A 19,882-nucleotide genomic window follows, 5' to 3' on the forward strand; every position below is an offset into this window, starting at 1 on the left:
CCCTTTTTTTTTTTTTCCTTCTACTTCGATCTCTTCTTCTTCTCTTCTCTCTTTCTTTTCTTCTGCTTCGATCTCTTCTTCTTCTCTTCTCCTTAATTTTCTTTTTCTTCTGCTTCTCTTCTCCTTTTCTTTTTCTTCTTCTCTTCTCCTTTTCTTTTTCTTCTCCTTCTTCTGTTTCTTCAATCTGCCGTGGAGAGAGGAGAGAGAGAGTGTGTAGGGAAAATGAATGAGGAGGGAAAAATAAAAAGAGGAAAAAAGTTGAGGGAAAATAAGAAGAGAGAAAAATTTCAAAAAAAAGGGCGAACTTTTTTTATTTTTATTTTTTTTTGACGCGCTATTTTTTTGGGCGTCAGAAAATTCTAACGCACTAAATTTAGCTTGTCAGAAAATTCTGACGCACCAACTAGTGCGTCAAAAATTTCTGACGCACCAAACTAAAGATTTTCTGACGTGGCAAAAATAATGTACTGTTTGCCACGTCAGAAAATAGCAATTTTTTTGTAATGATAGTATATTAGTTATTAAGTAACAATAGTTCATATATATATATATATATATTATAACTAATAAGTTCCAAATATATGCTATAATGCTTTAAATTATAATTTATAAGTATATTAAATAATTTTTTATTTTGATAAATAAGCAATTCATTGAAAAGCACAAAGGGGCACAACCTTAGTACACAAGATGTATACGAGGAAAGTCCCACTAAAGGCGAAAAGAAGAACGAAAATTCACATATTGAGGCATAATAGAATACTGAGAAATATTAAACGCTCCCGTCCAATTGAGAAGGGTCTTGACGAACATTTTTTTGAGCTCATCTTGCTTCTTCTCTTGATCTTCAAAACATCATTCATTCCGCTCTCTCCAAATAGTCCACATTAAGCACAATGGGGCTATTCTCCACACCTCTTTTACTAGACGATTACCTCTCTGACCTCGCCAACATGCTAACAAATCTTCCACCCTTCCAAGCATGACCCATGTGACGTCAAAGAGAGTAAATATCACACTCCATAAGTGAAGTTCCCCGGGTAATTATTAAGCCAAGTATAGCTTAGTTGGAGGGTTTGCAAGATGGCCCAATTCATTAGAGTTTGTTGAAAGTAAGAGTTTTCGATTTGTAGGCTCTGACCGAACGTTCAATGGAACAAGTTTAGATTAAGATGGCTTAGAACCAATAGTTCCCCGCTTTGCTCGGTCGGAGATAGCAGCTCGGCAGAAGAGACAACGTCCTTCCAATTCTACTCAATGAGGAAGCAAGTTCATTAACTAAATTTTGACCTACTGGGTAGTGACCAAACGTTCGCTCTACAACCTTAGAACCACTGTGCAATAGTACACAGAACGTTCGTCCCAGGATTGCCGAACGTTTGCCCCAAGACCACTAAATGTTCACTAACTTCCAAGACTGTCACAGCAGCGCCCTCAACTTTTCCAACCTTATAAATATCCCCTCCCACGACCTTCTAAGCTTCATTCTGCCCTCTGAACCCTAGAGAAACCTTGCTTGAGTTATTTGTGAGTTGAGAGAAGAAGAAAGAAAGTTTCTTGTAGATCTTTGTTCTAGAGAGGTAACCTTCTTAACTTAGCTTGTTCTTTACCTAGTTGTTATGCTGGTTGAGTATTTTCCATAGCTCGGTTGCTAGTTTTGGGCTTATGTTATTGTTTTAGATTTTAATCTTGCTTTAAGCATTGGTTAGCGTTTCATTCTTGTCGGACGTAATTTATTCTGTATGGAGATGTTATTTTGGGCTAGGAGTATGTACCTTCTTGTTGCCTTAGGACTTGCTTAAAAGTGGTTACAAGGCTAATTGGTTCAAAAATAGGTTTTTTGCCCAGTAGAGAACGTTCGCACCCTTCTGGCCGAATGTTCTACTTCAAGCCCGAACGTTCTCGCTATTTGGTCAGAATGTTCGATGGCCAAGCAAAAACTCTGTTTTGGACATTCTTAGGTCTAAGACTCGTTTTAGCTCAGATTTAGGATTGATGATAGGTCTTTTCATAGATTTGGAGAGTATGGAACACTCAAATGAGTATTTGGAGGAGCCTTACAACACAAGTGAATACAAACTCACATGAATACTTGTTGTTACTTTTCCCACATTGCACGACTGTTTTATATGTACCAAACATGCATCTTTACAACTCTCATAAAATATATTTTGATCAACAATGAACTCTACTTTGTGAAAACATGTGGTTCTTAAGCAAAAAAATGAACATGGTAAGATTTGTAAGAGCATGCATGTAAAATATGGATAAAAACTAATTGCATCATATGACATGGTGCACCGATAGTGCGGGATAACGGGCATGAGCTTACTATACATGTTAACTCTATGGTCAAAGGTGTGTGTGTTTATATAGGCCTTGGATCTAATAGTTGTTTCGTGATTGGCACATTCATGTTTGATTGACGAGTCACTATAGGACTTAATTACATCATTAGTAACATGGGACATTCGAGGTCAGACTCGGTTGGGCTGCTAGTATTATGAACGGTAGGTACACCTGTATTGTATTACAGGTCCCTCAGAACAGCGCCAATCCTGCTGAAAATTAGTAATATCTCGGATAGATCAGACAATTTGAACTATGACTTAATTCTCATAATTATAGCATATACTATATCTATATTGCATCCATGATAAACTGTCATCTCATAATGCTACGTGCGGTTTAACAACTAAGTTCATCATTCAAATGACATGTGCACCATATGCATTTTTACTCACTAAGTCGTCAGACTTATCCTTGTATTATTTTTTCTCTATTAAGAGGTCTGTGGTAGCTTTTTGGTTTCTCGTCAGATAGGCGTCATGATGGGCTCATGACGGCACCTTACAAAGTACTCTCTGGTTTCTCATCATCATGACGGGCACGTGACGGCATTTCAAAGTATGCTTCCTAGTTTCTCATCAGATGGAAGGTCATGACAAGCTCATAACTTGACTGAAGAATGAGCTCCTTGGTTTCTCAGATGGCTTGTAAAGACGAACACATGACGTGATTAAAAAATGCTCTCTGGTTTCTCGTTAGATGGCTCATCAAATGATACACAAGGCAGAGAATGAAGTAATGGCGTAAAAAGGGAGATCTATATTTGGTCGGAGACATTATTGCAAAGAAACAATTAAAATAGTTTTGGACTCATGGATTTAATTCCTAAAGGCTTAAAATGAATTAAAAGAGCATAGGGCCAACAGGATAAAACGAAGCCCTAGATAATTGGTGCTGTAATCGGAAAACAATGAAGGGTTCTGTTTCTTCCAACTATTTGGGAGCTCCTACTTGCCGGGATTTCAAATTCTATTTTAAGTGTACTTGTTTCTATGTTTGGACTCATGGATTTAATTCCTAAAGGCTTAAAATGAATTAAAAGAGCATAGGGCCAACAGGATAAAACGAAGCCCTAGATATTGGTGCTGTAATCGGAAAACAATGAAGGGTTCTGTCTCTTCCAACTATTTGGGAGCTCCTACTTGCCGGGATTTCAAATTCTATTTTAAGTGTACTTGTTTCTATGTTTATATATACATATATAATTTTAAGAAAACCGGTTGGAAAAGCTTTCCCTGAAGCTGAATGAGTATTTAAAATTGAAAATGAGAGGTGTGAGTAATCCTGAATCGCTCATAGAGATAAGAACATTGGGCTTGGGCCACTACATAAGGTGGACACGACCTTTGTTTGCTGGATATAAGAAGATTGGCAGAAAAAGAATGGGTCCAATTCTGTCAACGTCATGAAACATACATATAGACCCAAACACCTCCCCCATGCCAAATTTGTTTGCATCTTCAGGAATTTACCCTCAAGCTCTTTGAAAATCTTTTACCTCAAAAAATAACCACATCACATCTGGTCATAGCCATTTTGAAACAAATACACAAATAATAATAATAATAATAATAAATCAGCAGTTTAAAGTTCTACAAGTTCTCAAACTCATTAGGAAAGACAACTAAACTAGGTGGGAGGTCAAATTGTATTGCAAATTGATAAATTATAGATATTAAAAGAATGAAAGGTCCCAATAAACTAGAGGAAAAGCCGGGGGGGAGGAACATTTAGAACCCAAAAAAAAAGAGAAAAAAAGGCAGGTCAAAATCACAAAAGATTCGTATCAACAAGACTAATTTTACACAACTAAACACTCACTCAACCAGTCAACCACAACCCGAGCTAAGAGAAACCAACATAAGAGGGGGCACCCGAAACTAAAACAATTAGCGGAGGATGGAAATCGTAGCACAAACGATCATCAGCAGGGTTGAGAAGAGCTTTGATCTGTTTCCCATGACTGAAATTGCTGAAGATATATCTTGTGCCCTGCAAAAAGAAAAGAAAGTTCAAAAAAAAAAAAATCAGATTTGTTGTCTCAGATGAAATGGAGAGTGTTTTGCACAAATGAGTCACAGTTACATACTTCTGCATTTTGCTAAGGGCACCACAAAAGAGGGCATTGTCTGGAATGGGCAACTCAGTTTTGTTAGTGTCCTCCGGATTGACAACCCTGACATATGTTTCTTGGCCAAGATACCAAGAATCAAGATTTTCTGTCCTGAGGTTCCAGACTCCAACATTGTCGAGGGATATCAGGATTGCAGTCCATGCTCCAGGATATACCTAGAAACAAGAGAGAGAGAGAGAGAGAGCATAACATAGGACCATTTTGAGCATGCACAAAATAGTAAGAAATAAGTTAAAAGACTTAAAAAGGGAGATTTTTTCTGATTTGTTTACTATAATATACCATATCATGTTCATCGCAGAAATCTCCAAATTCATCTTTTATGAGTTTTGGGTATCAGCACTAACAAATGTTAGTGTTAAGGATATAAATCCTTGGTGATAAATATTGATTTGTATTCCCTAACAGTTACATTAACTTATACGATATGAGAGGGTGTTCGGAGTTGACAAAGTGATCCTGTTCCTGGACGGCCATATACCAAAATATTGACCAACAGCTTCTACAGTTAAAACTATTTAATCTCAAGATGAGGTTGTTTATAATCTAGTAACTACAGCACACAACACCAACATCAGAGGCCTATTCTGAGGAATCCCAACTGTCATTTAGTATAAAACCCTGAATGATCGTTTTGACAGCAACAGATACAAAAACATGATTATGTTACCTCAGATATGAATGCCAATCCTAAACCCTAAAGGGTAGTTCAATCAGCTGGGGACTACCTCAAATATGAATGCCCTTTGGAGCCAATTACTTCTCAAAAAATAAAAGATATGCATGCCAATCCTTGAAAGCAACTGAACTGCTATATTTGTTAGAAGATCACGAGTCAAAAGGACACTAATTGCTAAATATCAAGTTCTAAAGGTTTTTAACTTTTAAGAGGAACCAAATAAGACCCCAAGCATAATAGTGTAAAGTAAAAACCTGCGCTGTGGCCCGGGCAATTCCATCCCACTTGTTATATGTGCCCCTGCTATTCTCCGTCCATTCACCATAATCCATCCTGTAATATATTGATCCAACTGCGGCTTTAAAAGCATGTTGAAAAATAAAAGACCCATCTATGGATATTGATATTATGAAGTAGAATATAAAAGTAACAGATCCCTACCCCACAACAAAAAATGCATATCCATTCATGTGATAGCTCTGCACCTTGGTGTCATTGTTCTGTAGTATGACTTCCATAAATCCCCTATATGTTCCATTAATAACTGATGCTTCCATCCGAGGTGGACCTGTAAGTGGCCTAGTGGGGAAATCAAGCTTGTACACTCCCTTCACTTTGAACTGATCAGCAAGCCTGATTGGTGTAGAAGGATTGACATATGATACTCCACTTAGCGTTGTCCGTCGTTTCCCATTAATCATTACTGGAGGCTTGTTTTTCAACACATAAACATCAGTCACATTGATTGAGCCATATCTAAAAGAACCCTGCGGATTAGGGCGAGCACCGCTAGCAGACACATTCCATCTGCAGAATTAATAAGACAATTAGCAAGTCATTTTCCATGAGGGCATTTGATTCTCAGCTTCTAGATCTGTGTTACGATACTCCGGCTCAGGCCGGTGAGTCAATTCCTTGAAAAAAAACTATAGTCCAAGTTAGAGACAAAGTCGGTCAGGTTATTATGTGAATATTCTAATTGAGCCGCCTCCATGTGCATCCTATTATCAACTTTATTTTAGCACGAATTTTTGTTAGTAGCATAAAGTGACAATAATTACCTGTTAGTGGATGGATATATGGGGCCAAGGATTGGAGATAGAAGCAACAGAAGATGATGTCTATTAATGCTTGGCCACAAGGTTCAGGACCATACAAAAAAAGGATAGATTTTTCATGTGACAAAAATGGCCACATTGCATCACATTTTGTTGAAAATGTTGATAACAGAATTCTAAAAATGAGTTAAAATTGGAAACTGATTCACAGAAGTATACCAAAAATTCTCTTATCCAAAGTTTGAGCTATCATTTGGGCTGATCTGATAACAATTCTATTCAGCCATTCACAACTTCAAAAAAATTATAGAAGTATAAGCAATTTCTGAACTATCTGCTCATTTTTTTCTTCCAAATTACTTTGAGTGACAATTTAAGAGATAGGAAGACAGAAACACGTATAACATTAACAAGAAAAATGTGCTTATGCAGTTAATCAAGATGTTAACAAACCTGATGGATCTTGCTTGGTTCATAGAGAAAGTCTTGTCAAATTCATCATTTGGTGAGTCTGGGAGGGGGCCTTTTGCCTTTCCTTTGGAATTGGTGTAATGCAAGATGGCAACACCAGTAACTCTTTTCCAGAGTGATTCATTTACGAACCTAGCGCTTGCTACAATGTAGTAATCTGTACTTGCATTCTGATCCATGGTTACCAAAAATGAATAAGATTGTCCCACGTGTATATCTAAGCTAGTATAATTCTGTTGCACTGTATATGATCCCTCTGTTTCAGCTAGAAGCAGATTATGGTTCTGGATCCTGAAATTGAGACTAGTTGACACTCCCACATTGTGTACACGAAGACGGTAAGTTTTCCCTGTCCAAAATCATGATGTTAAAAACGTTTAAATAACTCAAACACGGTAAAAATAAAAAATAAAAAAATAATAATAATAATAAAAAAATAATAAAAATAAAAATAAAAATAAAAATTCATCTCCAATATATACATTTGGCATGATACAATAGCACAAGTCCAAAAATGATACAGAGCTGTGCTTAGTAGTCTGACCATTATAGTCGAATTATGCGAACAACTCACTATAAAATGGTATAATCAACATAATTTGAGCACTCTGCAGGTTTCTATGTCCTAATTAAGAAATCCAATGCACTACCTGAAATGAGGTTCAAACTCAAAAAACCATCATTCTAATGACGTCGTGACTCAGCCATAGGGGCACCAATTAAAACACCATGTTCTGATTTGCTAGAACTAGGCGATTTCGTATCAAGTAGAAAACTAAAAATAGATAGATCCTATGCTAATCATGTCACCTGGGTGGACTTCAATTGTTTCATAATCAATGCCATCTGGGACAAGTGTATCGTTATATCTGTAAGGACCTTTCCCGTTAATAAGAACTCCATCTGGCATTCCAAGATCTTTCCCTGCATCAAGAGCCTTCCTCAAAGCCTACATTGCAAAAAGAACAAGCATCAATCATACACGCAAAATTTTAATATCTAAACCATAATAATAGGGGAATTCTGATTATTCAATAAACACTAACCGTATGGTTCCGGGTGTACCAATCACCAATTAAAATGGTTATATCCCCATCTGGGGTTGCAAAAGGAATAGGAATTATGGCCCGGTTATTAATAACAAAGCCGCCATACCCTCCAGACGCTCTCTGGAAATTGAGAGAAGGAAAATAGAAGAAGCTCCCAATCTGATCCTTGACCTGAAATTGATAAGTCCAGTTCCACTTTGAAGGAATAGGACAATTCGTACCCAGGACTCCATCTTGCCATGAACTACGCCGCTGCTGAATCCCGGACCTGTGACATCCACCAAAGTACATACACTCGATCACCAAATCTATAAATTTTAGTATCAAACTCCATGGGAAGTTACAGTAAATCCTACCAAGTAATGAGGAGACTCTCGTCCAATTTGTTCCGAACATTGACAACGACATTGTTGTTAGTAGTGACATTAATATTAGGACCTGGAAACTTGTCATTAATAGCGATAACCTACAAACAATGCAGATACAGGACCGTAAAGCTCAAAGCTCAGTAGCTGATAACACGAAACAGTACAACATTAGGCTCAGAAAATGAAAATACACGCACATGTTGTAGATCTGGCGCTAAAAATTCAAACTTTATGAAATCTAAAGCCAACCCATTTGTCATCAATAAACATTAAACCGACCCAAATGAAAAAATTAAGTGAAAGTAGAGAGAGAAAGTAGATATAGAGAGAAAGAGATCTGTGAAACAGACCTGTTGAGGTACACCCAGAGGCGAGGCAGTAATGTAGGAGACCACAAAATCATAGTTCACAAAAGGATCCCCAGCAAAACACAAGCTCACAAACAAGGTAATGTGGATGAGGAACACTGATAAAAAGCTAAGAAAAGCCATTTTTGAGACCTTTGAATTCGTGTGTTGGAGATTTAGAGCCAATCTTTGTCTAGCTTTTCTGTGATTTACATTATCAGAAAGAGAAAGGAGTAACCAGAGCCGCTAGAGAGAGAGAGAGAGAGAAAACGGCTCTATTTTCAGTCTACTTTAGGTGTCCGGTTGGTGGGTTTTTTGGGGCTAGTTGAGAAAGTCTTGTGTGTGTAGGGGGGTGTATGAGAATAAAGAGAGAAAAGGTACTTTGGTTGGTGTTTTTTTAAGATTGATTCCAGGCTTTTGTCGGTCACCGGTCGTGATTCATACGGTCGGAGCACGAGAGAGAGAGAGAGAGAGACAGAGAGAGAAGGGAGTGACAGCCAGTAGCCAGTTCACACTTCCAGTACCTTCACTCGCCACACACACAAGTCCACGTATAATAATATATATGTATGCTTTTAAATTTGACTGTTGTCCGTCTCCAGATTTCAACTGTCATTAAAAACAAAACAAATAAATTACAAAATTTTAAAAATAAAATAAAAAAGAAAATAGTTTCTCAACGTTCAGATCTCTGTGAAAGCTGCAAATGATTGCCAGCCGTTTGCCAATGTTCACGCGTGGACCCCTACTCATAAATCACCATGCAGGCTCCCTTTAGATTACTGTAGGACCGTCCAACCTAACATCTCCCCCCATGAATTATGCTATTTTTCGTACTTGTTTATAAAAAATACATATACCTCTTAAATTATCAATTTATTATTATCAATGTCCTTTTAAATTATGAACTATGTCAATGTCTTCCCTACACTATTAAAATAATGTCAATATATCTCTTAATTACAAAAATATCTTTCATAAAATTAAAAAAAAATTAAAATTATAACAAAAAACTAAAAATAATAATAATAAGAGAATCATTTTATATTTTATATTTTTTTAAACAATGAATTTTGGTTTTTTTAACTTATAAAGATATTTTTGTCAACCTTGAAGGACATTGACATTGTTTTTGTAATTTTTAGGAAATAAGATCATCTCCATTCCATTTTGGACTAAAAAAATAGTTACATGAATTTCACAAATAGACATCCTTCAATTAACAAAAATAATAATAAAATATTATTTCATCTTTTATATATATTTATGGGTGATTTGGCCACCCTTGGGAGTGGTTGGGCCACCCCAATTGGGGGGGTGGTTTCTACCACCTCAAGGCCAAACTAATTTTTTTTTTTTTTTAGATTAACCTTCGGTGGTTCTGGGGTCAACCACCTCATTTTTTTTTTTTTTTAAATAAAAAAATATTTTATTATTATTTTTTGTTAGTGAACAAGTGTCTCATTTGTGACTCTAAAATTTTTGAGAATAAATTATAACCATGAACTGGATATTCTCCAGTTTTAAATGGATCGGAGAGGATCCTGTTCCAATTTTTAAAGGGCATTGATACAGTTGGTAGTTTGAAGATGTAGACTTAATCATGTAATTAATGTTTTAACAATCATTTTTATGTGTAGGCTTAAACTCACTTTTATTATGTAGAACCTAATACATAAAATATTTAATTAAAACAAATAGAATTGATGAAGTCATGGTTTGAACTCATAATTTTGAACTTTAATAATATGTTAAATCACAACTTATCCAAAAATTTAAATAAATAAAAAAAAAGTATATTTAATTATTTAATCATACTTTTAACTATAAATAAGTATACAGAATAATATTAATTCTCTCATATCCATAAATTGTATACTGGTGAATTCTTCCTCGTTAATAAATAAATAAAAATCCTCAAAAACGTATTAAGAAACATACGAAAGACCGTTGAAGCACTCAAGTTTATTTGTGTTAGTCGATAGTTGTACGAACGAGAAACAGTTGAAAGTTTGAAACAATCAAATGATCTTGTACAAGATTCCTCTTTGTTATTTAAAATAAAAAAAAATAAAAAAAAATAAAAAAATAAAAAAAAACAGAATAACTAAATTACCGTTTGATTCCTCCGATGGTGCAATATGAAACCTCCTGAGTTTGACTAAACATTGATATCTTTTGTCGAAAGTTTTAACCTCGAGATGCCAAATGTAAATAAATAAATAATTTAATAATTAATTAATTTATTGTAGCTAGGGAAGAGTGCGGTATGTATACTTTTTGGGCGTGGCAGAAAAGCAGGCAGGACCCAACGGCAACGGATAAGCCTCCAACATGTTATGAGGTGGAGTTGGAGGTGGAGGTGGAGGCTACTCATTACCCACCTGGACTGCCACGCCAGATTTTTTTTTTTAAAAAAAAAGCTTTTGCCATATTTGCTAAGGGGTCCATATATATATATATATATACATTAATGGCTTATCTGAACAAGAAGTATTAAATAAAATGAATCACATGTCTATAGTTACTAATGCTTATGTTACTAATCACAATTTAACCCAATAAAAAATTATTGATTTGCTTTCTACTGGTTTCTCTGGAACTCTCAAGAATTGGTGGAACAAACACCTCACTGAAAAATCTTGAGAAACAATTAGAAAAACTGTCAAAAAAGATGAAGATGGTTTACTAATATTTGATGAACAACGTCGCACTGGTGAACCTGATAGTGTTAACACATTAATCTATACTATCATTAAGCATTTCATTGGAACACCATCTAATATTATTCCTCGCATCTTTGATTTCTTGAATAATTTTCGTTGTCCTACTATGTCTGATTATAGATGGTATGAAGATGTTTTTCTTTCTCGTGTTATGGTTAGATCTGATAATCAGAATCCTTATTGAAAAGAAAAATTTATTGATGGATTACCTTTATTATTTTCTCACAAAGTATATATATATATTTCAAATATTCTCTATTTATATACTGATTGTAATTAAATATTGGGATTATAATCAAATCAACATTACCTTATAAATAGAGACCTTTGTATTGTAGACAAAAAAAGTTAATGAGCACAATGTAACCCTAAGGGGTATTTCAAGTGGTGGACGTAGGTATCTAAGACCGAACCACTCATAAAGTTTTTTGTGTTCCTTTTCTATATTGCTTCCGCTCATATTTCCGTATCATCATAATTTCAACATATGCTTTTCTATTCATTTTCTCATTTCTCAAAATCATTTTTCTTGTCCCAAATGGGTAGTTCAATCGGCTATGAACCCCGTCTCATGAAGTGGATGTCACTAATTTGAATCTCTCATCCTTTTTCCCTTGTGTGGACATATCAAAAAAAAAAAAAAAAAAAAAATCATTTTTCCCGTTGTTTTATAATGATTATCTCTCATTTGCGGACTTGATGTGAATTATGCAAATATTAAAATCTTCAAATATAGTACTCCTCCATTATAACGGTTGGATATAATGTTTTATGAAGTAGTTGCAAATTATGACTCTCGTGCCAGTCTCTTTTTTCATTAATTTGATTAGCAAGGCCTAAATTATTAATCCTACATTTTCAATAGACCGTCAACTACTTCATCAACTGCTAGTTTTCCCCACCTTCCTATCTAAATAATAAATGCTCGATCACTGTTGTGTGTGTTATCTTTTTAATTACGTGAAGACACCAAGCTCATTCCAATTATGTCCATCGATTTTATCTTACGTACATTCCTCGTAGAATTTGACGTGTTTCAATTAACAAAAATAGAATCTTAATTTAAACAATATGAAAGATTACTCACCAACTACTTCCTTCTAAAAATTAATTGGCACATATTTTATCATTGTAACTCAACTCAATTTAAATAAGTCTTAATCTCATTCAGTTTAGGAATATGGGATGTATGCATTCTTACCACTTAATAGAGACTGGCTAAATATATTAGTTTTCAGTATTCTATCATATTCAAAATAAGGCTTACATGCAGTACTAGTTTTATTTAGAGAGCTGGGTTCTTTGATATAAATTTTAGAAGTTGATGCTTTACAGATTGAAAATGAGATCAAAGCGGCAGGTAAAGGGGTTCGGCATATGTTCAGTGAGATAAAAGTGACATATGTCTCAATTCTAATTGATCCGGTTCCAACGGATCTTTCAACGTTTATAAAAGTGACACATGTCTCAATTCTAATTAATCCGGTTCCAACGGACGTTTCAATGTTTATAAAAATGACAATCAAAACCTTTAAAATCTGAAGAAAAAAAAAAAAAAATTTAAATGTTGCTACTATTATTGAGTTCCTCACCTCATAAAGCTCGTAAAGTAGCGTGGTCACTCTTCCAATTAATAACAACTTATTTCTTGTAGAGCAGGATATACAAACTGATAAGTTAGCCAATAAATAATGAAGCATGCATCCATTTGATTCATTCTAACTTCTTCACTTCATTACAACTTGTAGAAAAACATGATCAAATCTAATGATGAAAGCGGCATATCATCCAATTCCTAAAAATTTAATGTATCTTAAGAATAATAATAAAAATAAACAAACAATTCTTTTTCTTTTTTTTTAGAAAAAAAAAAAAAAAAATGAGAAGTTGCCCTTCACAACCCTCCGGCAGATGAGGGTGAGCTAATATTACCTGGTAACATTTACAACATCTATTTTATAATTGGTTTTCTTTTTTTAAAAATAAGAAAAAAAAATCACAAAAAACTATTTGCAGTAACTTTCTTATATTGAGACAAGAGTTACAATAACTTAAGAGTTACAATAACTCAAAAGATAAGAGTTATAAATGATAAATTAACTTTATTGTTGTTAATGTGAAAGTAGAAAAGACTTATAACGTTCATACTTTTTCTCTATAAATAGAGCATCGTAGACAGTCAAAAATATATCAAGAACATATGTAGCTAAAAAAATGCTTTAATGTGTGAACATAGATCATAAGCCGAACCACCTTAATTCTCTGAATCTCTATTCCTTGTTCTCATTTCTCTTACTTAAATTATAAGTTCTATTATCCTATAAGTTCTATAAACTTTGGATAAACACAACGTATTTCTGTCCTCTCTCCTCTTCTCCCATCTCCCTTTGTCTTTCTTTTTGAAAATCAGCCATTAAAACCTACCTAATAGATCCTACTTGAATGGCTGATTTTGGCATGCATCCAATAAATAAATTAAACGGATAATGACACGTATTGGCGCAATTGCAAACAACCTAAATATAAGAAGCAATGTATTGGTGGTTGAAGGCTGTGTGGGTGGGCCAATTGTGAAAAAAAGAGAAGCCCCATCCGAAAAGTGGGTCAAATAAAAAGAAAAAAAAAAAATTGTGTGGGTCATTTCACATCAACTACATCACATGTAAAGGTGATAATTTCAATTTTCAATTAACAAGGGAAAGTCCAGACATGCCTCATGCCTGTAGGCTGTAACCCAAAACAAAAGTGTCCAGACACGCCAACTCACTCATGACCGCACGGAGAGAGGGAGAGAGGTAAAGTCCAAAATGTCTGTAAGGCTGTAACCGAAAACCAAAGAAAGAAAAAGGTCATGACATGCCAACTCACTTCGTTCCAACCCATGTCAAGTGTCTCAACTTCTTTTTTTGGAGTTTTGTTCTAAATTCTAATAATAAATAAGTATTTTGGTTTTTTAATAAATACGTAATTCTGTTTTTAATTTTCGCCCATCTTTGCATGTCTAATTTGATATTCTCTCTTTTTTATCATTATTTTATTCTCACCACCGGTCGCATTTTTCCTATAAATATAGATTATTTGTATGGTAAATAATTAAGTAATAAGAGCATTATGTAGTCATTTGGAGAATTTTTTTTTTTTTTTTTAGGTGGTTGTAACGTATCTAACAACGAACCACCCAAAAGTTCTTTGTCTTTATTTTCTTTCATTCCGCTATTGTCTTTAATTTTCTATTTTATTATGAGTTTCCTCATAGTAGCAAAGTCATTGGCTAACGATAGTGTTCGATCCCAAATGCCTGTGTTAACTCTAACCAGTGTTTTATCCCATTTTTTGGCCATGCCTCTCTCTCAAACTCTCACAACCATTCAATTTTCTCTTTTTTCTTTTATTTCTTTTTTTTTTTTAAAAAAAAAAAAAACTGTTCCATCTATTGAACGAACTTTATCAGAAATTGAAAAAGCTCGCCGCCTACCCGCCATTGGTTAGGTAGTGTTGGGGTGGTGTGGGCCGATACTCGGCTGCCCGGAGATACACGTTTTTTTTTTTTTAGTCTTTCCCAAATCATTTTTTTTTAATACTTTTTTGTTTGTATTTTTTCTTTAGGACTATAATTGAGACTTCCCATGGTTTTTGTTAAAAAATTGACCAAAAAATAGATGGAATGATTTATTTGAAATTCAAGCATAGAGTTAATTGCAAAAATTAAAAGGCCAATTAATAATTTGATGCTGTCCTAATATTCATTAAGTTAATATTTTCACCAAAATTTAGTTAGTAATGGTTTTAAGCAAATACAAATTTTTTTTTTCTTGATAGACTAGATAGTCCCATTTTCTATGTTGAAGAAAACAGTGTGAAGTGATTAACTTCCCACTTCAAACCCTAGAAAAATATATTTATAAAGACAAGGAAACCTACCCTTAAAAAGGTCATCAATTTGAATAAGGAATGTTATTATCTTGCTTGGACTATTGTCGATACCTTAATTTATTTGATTGTCATACAAGTGAAGTAACAATATAAAATTGATTAGGTTGCTTATACTCTTATACAAATGGGTTATAAATATCAATTAATTTAACTATATAAAATTGATTCAATTACGTATTTGTTTGCATGAGCCTTTGGTGAAAGGTAATGAAATGAACACAAATTACGTGAACTCAATCGGCGGAAATCTGGCCGCGATTGGCTCCAATTGCCAAATCACGACGAGAGATTTGTTTAAAGAAATAACTTAGGTGGACAACTTTTTCAACTTTTGGCTTTGATTAAATAAACAAATCAAAGATATTCGGCCGCTATTGACTTGGCTCCACCCCACCCTACCTCATCAAACTATTTTTTATTTTTTTATTTTATATTATTTTTGAATTTTGATGAGACAATTTGGTGAAAGTGAGTATTGTTAATTAGGAAAAAAAAAAAAAATAGTGAGTATTGTTCACTTATGTATTGAATAAAAAAATAATTTTTCTCTCTCCATTTTTGTTTTTTGTTTTTCTCTCATCCTTTAATAGCTTGAAAAAAAAAATCTTTGAAAAATAATATTTAAATGAAATAGTGAAAGTTGATTGTTAAAATAGAGAATAAATGTAAAATTGGTTCTTGTAGTTGCCTAAATTACAAATCACTCCATGATGTATAAAAAATAATTTATAGGTCATCAAGGTATGCCAAAATAACAATTTACTCCATAAAATCAATTTTCATTAAGTAACTTAGCAAAATCTGTCGTTTTGCCATATTATACTCAATAAAAACGCAACATATGTTGTTATTAATTTCTGACTTTTAGAAATGACAATTAAGATTTTTCACATCATTTTACTACACCACCTAAGATTACATATCAGCCATCATTCCACGTCATACAACTATAGTAAATTAACCTAATTCTTATATCCTCAAAATTTTACCCCTTGCGTAACCCTCCATCATCTTCATCTTCGCTGGCCATTTCACAAAATACGACCGTCAAATTCTTGCAAAATTCACACAAATCATGGCGAAGAAAATGAAAATGAGGGAGAGTTACGCACAAAATAAAATTTTGAGGATATAATAGATTATGTTAATTTACTAGAGTAGTATGACGAGACAAAGTAACGGATTCTATTAAGGTACTTAACGAAAATTGATTTTAGAGAGTAAACTGTTATTTTGGCTTACCCTAAGGACCTATAAATTATTTTTTATACCACAATGGGTGATTTATAATTTAGGCCAACTGCAGGGACTTACAAATTATTTGTTATACCACATGAAGTGATTTGTAATTTAGGCCAATCACAAGGACCAATTTTGCATTTATCCTTTAAAATAGTGAGGCTACTAAGAGGTGCTCTAAAAAAGTGAGTAGTTAAAATAGAGAAAATTGTACTTTTGGTTATTTTGGTAAGGTTGCTAATAATGCTCTTAGTAGCCTCACTAAACTAGTTTTTTTTTTTTTTTTGGCTATTTTGATGAACTTACTTAAAATCACAAAAAAACACTTTCCAATAGCCTCATCAAAGAATGAAGAGTACTCACCAAATGAATGAAAAATAATAAAATTTTTCTCTTTCCCTCCATATTCTTTGTTGTATTATCCCTCTCTATAAATTTTATTTCTTTCTCAAATGATATGATTTGAATATATGCATTTGATTCATAGTTATTCTAAATGGATTTTCTTAATTATTAATTTTCTCCATGCTAATCTTATAATGTAATTAGATCTCTCAAGAAGAAGGTTTTATGTGAAGAGGGCTAACGCCAAACTTAACGCACATTGGTTCTACAAAGAGTAGTGGGCTCCTGAACTTCAGAAGGCCCAGTTTTGAGTTTTTACATATGTTTAGAATTTTTTATGAGTTATATTTATTAGAATTGGAAAAAGAGGGTTATCTTATAACACAAAGGCAAACAAGTAAAGAAAGAAAAAAAATAATAAAAGGAATAAAATATATAAATAGTAAAACAAGAAGTATAGTTTAATTTGTCGATGACAGAAATTTTTTTCAAATTAGTTTGGAGGAAATATTCTCCAATCCATGTAAAATAGTACATTTTATTTTTTATTTTTAACATGTCCACACAAGACGGGTAGGTGAGAATCGAAGTAGTGACCTCTATTGCATTAAACATGGTCCCCAACCGATTGAGCTACTCTTTCAGGACTATGCAAAATAACACAGTGTCTATAAACATTTAAAATGTACATTAAATTATTAACCTCATTAACAGGAATTTTACTAATTTAGACTAAATCTAATGTGTCTTTTAAATGTTTATAGATACTTGACACTATTTTACATGGATTAAAAGATATTTTCTTCATACTGATTTGGATAAAATTTCTATCCATTTGCCAATCATTATTATGTAGTCCTTGATTAAGGAAGCCAAAATACAAAGTTGAAGGATGGAGTATACGTTACATAAAAAAGAAAAGAAAAGAAAAAAAAAAATGACAAATGGTTACATCAAAGTAAAACTGTAGAGGATTGGCAGGTGGAGGAGTATAGGCACAGTTTGTATTTATCTAAAAAAACTAAATTTTCAATATTCTCATTTTTTATATCACATTAATAATTTTTTATTATTATTAAAATAAAAAAATATTACAAAACAATTTATTTATTTTATTTTATTTTTAATTTTTCATAAAAAACGTTCTTATTTTTTTCTCACATCAACCAATTTTTGTTATAGTTCTTGTTCACTAAACACTAATTGACCAATGCCAACGGAGCCTAGGTTTCTGATCCGTTGGATAGGGAAAGCCAAGCATTCAATTGCTCTTCATGAAGCATTTTTGCTTCGTCTGCCAAATGAATAGAGTTAAATCAAATATATATGATTATAGTTCCAAATAATAATATATAATGGGATTCATCTAAGGTGCCCTCCCATGTTACGGGGCTTCAAGTCTCTCTGAACAATTATCAAAAGAATGAGTTTCATCTTTTATATGGGTTTTGTAAGAGTACTAGCGGCGGATGTTCTATATGGTATTCTCTTATGTTTAGGAAAAATTAAAAAAATTAAAAACACAAAAACTTATTGATATCAGATTTCCTACATTTAACCAACTCTCAAAGGTTGTTAAAGTGTTTCTCAGTGTACGTGTAGAGAACAAAAACTGATTTTCTATACATTATTTTAATATAAACATTTATCTTTCTTCTCTATTCTTTCATTTTTTTTTTTGGTCTTTAATTGGGAATTGTGTTGGAATTTTGTGAAAAAAGTGATGGTAAGTAGGAAACTTGTATTTTGTAAAGAAATAATATTTTAATAGTATAAGGAAATGTAAGGGAAATAAAATATATTTTCATAGGGAAACAAAAAATAGTTTTGTGTCCTAAACTTATGAAAAATTAAAGGGTTAAATACCAAATACCCCCCTGGGGTTTGGTACCTTTATTTTTACTCCACTGGGGTTTCATTTTTATCATAAGACCCCCCTGGGGTTTTGATAAAGGACCAAGTTAGTCAATCCGTTAGTTGACCGTTAGGACTGACACGTGGACCAATCAGATGTTGACACGTGGCACATATTTAATTTTTTTTTAATTAAAAAAAAAGTATTTTTTTTAAGTAAAAAAAAAAAAAAATTGGGGGGTGGTGAAACCACCCCAAATCTCGTGAGTGGTTTCATTACTGAGGCTCAATGGGGGGTGGCTGGAGTGAGTACGGTGAAATTTTGCTGGAACAAGGGGTGGTAGAACCACCCCATCCCGCGGCCCGAATGGGGAATTTTGTACGTTACCCATGGCTAATTTTATTTTTTATTTTTTTTAAATACATTTTTTCTTAATTAAAAAAAAAAAAAATTAAATATGTGCCATGTTTCAACATCTGATTGGTCCGCGTGTCAGTCCTAACGGTCAACTAACGGATGGACTAACTTGGTCCTTTATCAAAACCCAAGGAGGGTCCTGTGATAAAAATGAAACCCCAGGGGGGGTAAAAATAAAGGTATCAAACCCCAGGGGGTATTTGGTATTTAACCCAAAATTAAATTGAAGCTGCTGCTAATACTTTAAACACTCAGTTCGTTAAGTTTAGGTTTGTTAATTAAAGAGGTTTAGAACATGTTTGAGATTGTGTTAGAGAACTTAAAAAGTACTTTTAGTTTTAAAAAGATGTGCCAAACAAACTTGGACATGTTTGGTAAAAAATTCTAAAGGTACTTTTAAAAAAAATTAAAAAAATAAAAATTTACTGTAAAAATAGCAAAAACGCACTTTTGACAAAGCTTAAAAATGAAGCCTTTGCCATTTTTTTTTAAAAAAAAAAATTAAAAACTATATTTTTCAAATACAATATCAAACATGCTTTTAGAGGTGTAAAGGTAAAAAATAGAACACATAGAGCATAACTAATGTAACTAATGTTAATGCATGATATTAAAATTTTGAAAATCATTAAAATTAAATGTAAAAAGCTAAAACGTTGTATAAGGACGTCAATTCCATGATGTCAAAATTTTGGTTGGGGCATAAAGATAACGATGTGAAGATTGCATGGATGAGTTGAGAGAAATTGGGGTGGGCAAAGGATTGTGGGGGTATGGGATTCAGAGATCTGGAATGCTTTAATTTGGCGCTGCTAGCTAAGCAAGGGTGAAGGCTTGTGCAAAATCCAGAAACTCTCGTGGCTAAAATTTTTGAGGAAAAGTATTTTCCCAACAATAATTTTCTTCACTCTT

General features: G+C 33.4%; 1 protein-coding gene across 1 annotated transcript; it reads right to left on the reverse strand.

The window, feature by feature from the left end:
* Positions 1-3,960: 3,960 nt before the first annotated feature.
* On the reverse strand, positions 3,961-8,966 carry LOC132175623 (monocopper oxidase-like protein SKU5). The gene is made up of 9 exons (XM_059587622.1): positions 8,459-8,966; positions 8,097-8,206; positions 7,738-8,008; positions 7,502-7,640; positions 6,674-7,040; positions 5,604-5,969; positions 5,417-5,495; positions 4,439-4,638; positions 3,961-4,341 (listed from the first exon to the last, which is right to left on the reverse strand). Exons 1-9 carry the CDS (start codon positions 8,597-8,599, stop codon positions 4,239-4,241), a joined length of 1,776 nt encoding a protein of 591 aa, XP_059443605.1. The 5' UTR covers positions 8,600-8,966; the 3' UTR covers positions 3,961-4,238.
* Positions 8,967-19,882: the final 10,916 nt, after the last annotated feature.

This window comes from Corylus avellana, chromosome ca3 (assembly GCF_901000735.1).
Source record: "Corylus avellana chromosome ca3, CavTom2PMs-1.0".
Classification (NCBI taxonomy): Eukaryota; Viridiplantae; Streptophyta; class Magnoliopsida; order Fagales; family Betulaceae; genus Corylus; species Corylus avellana.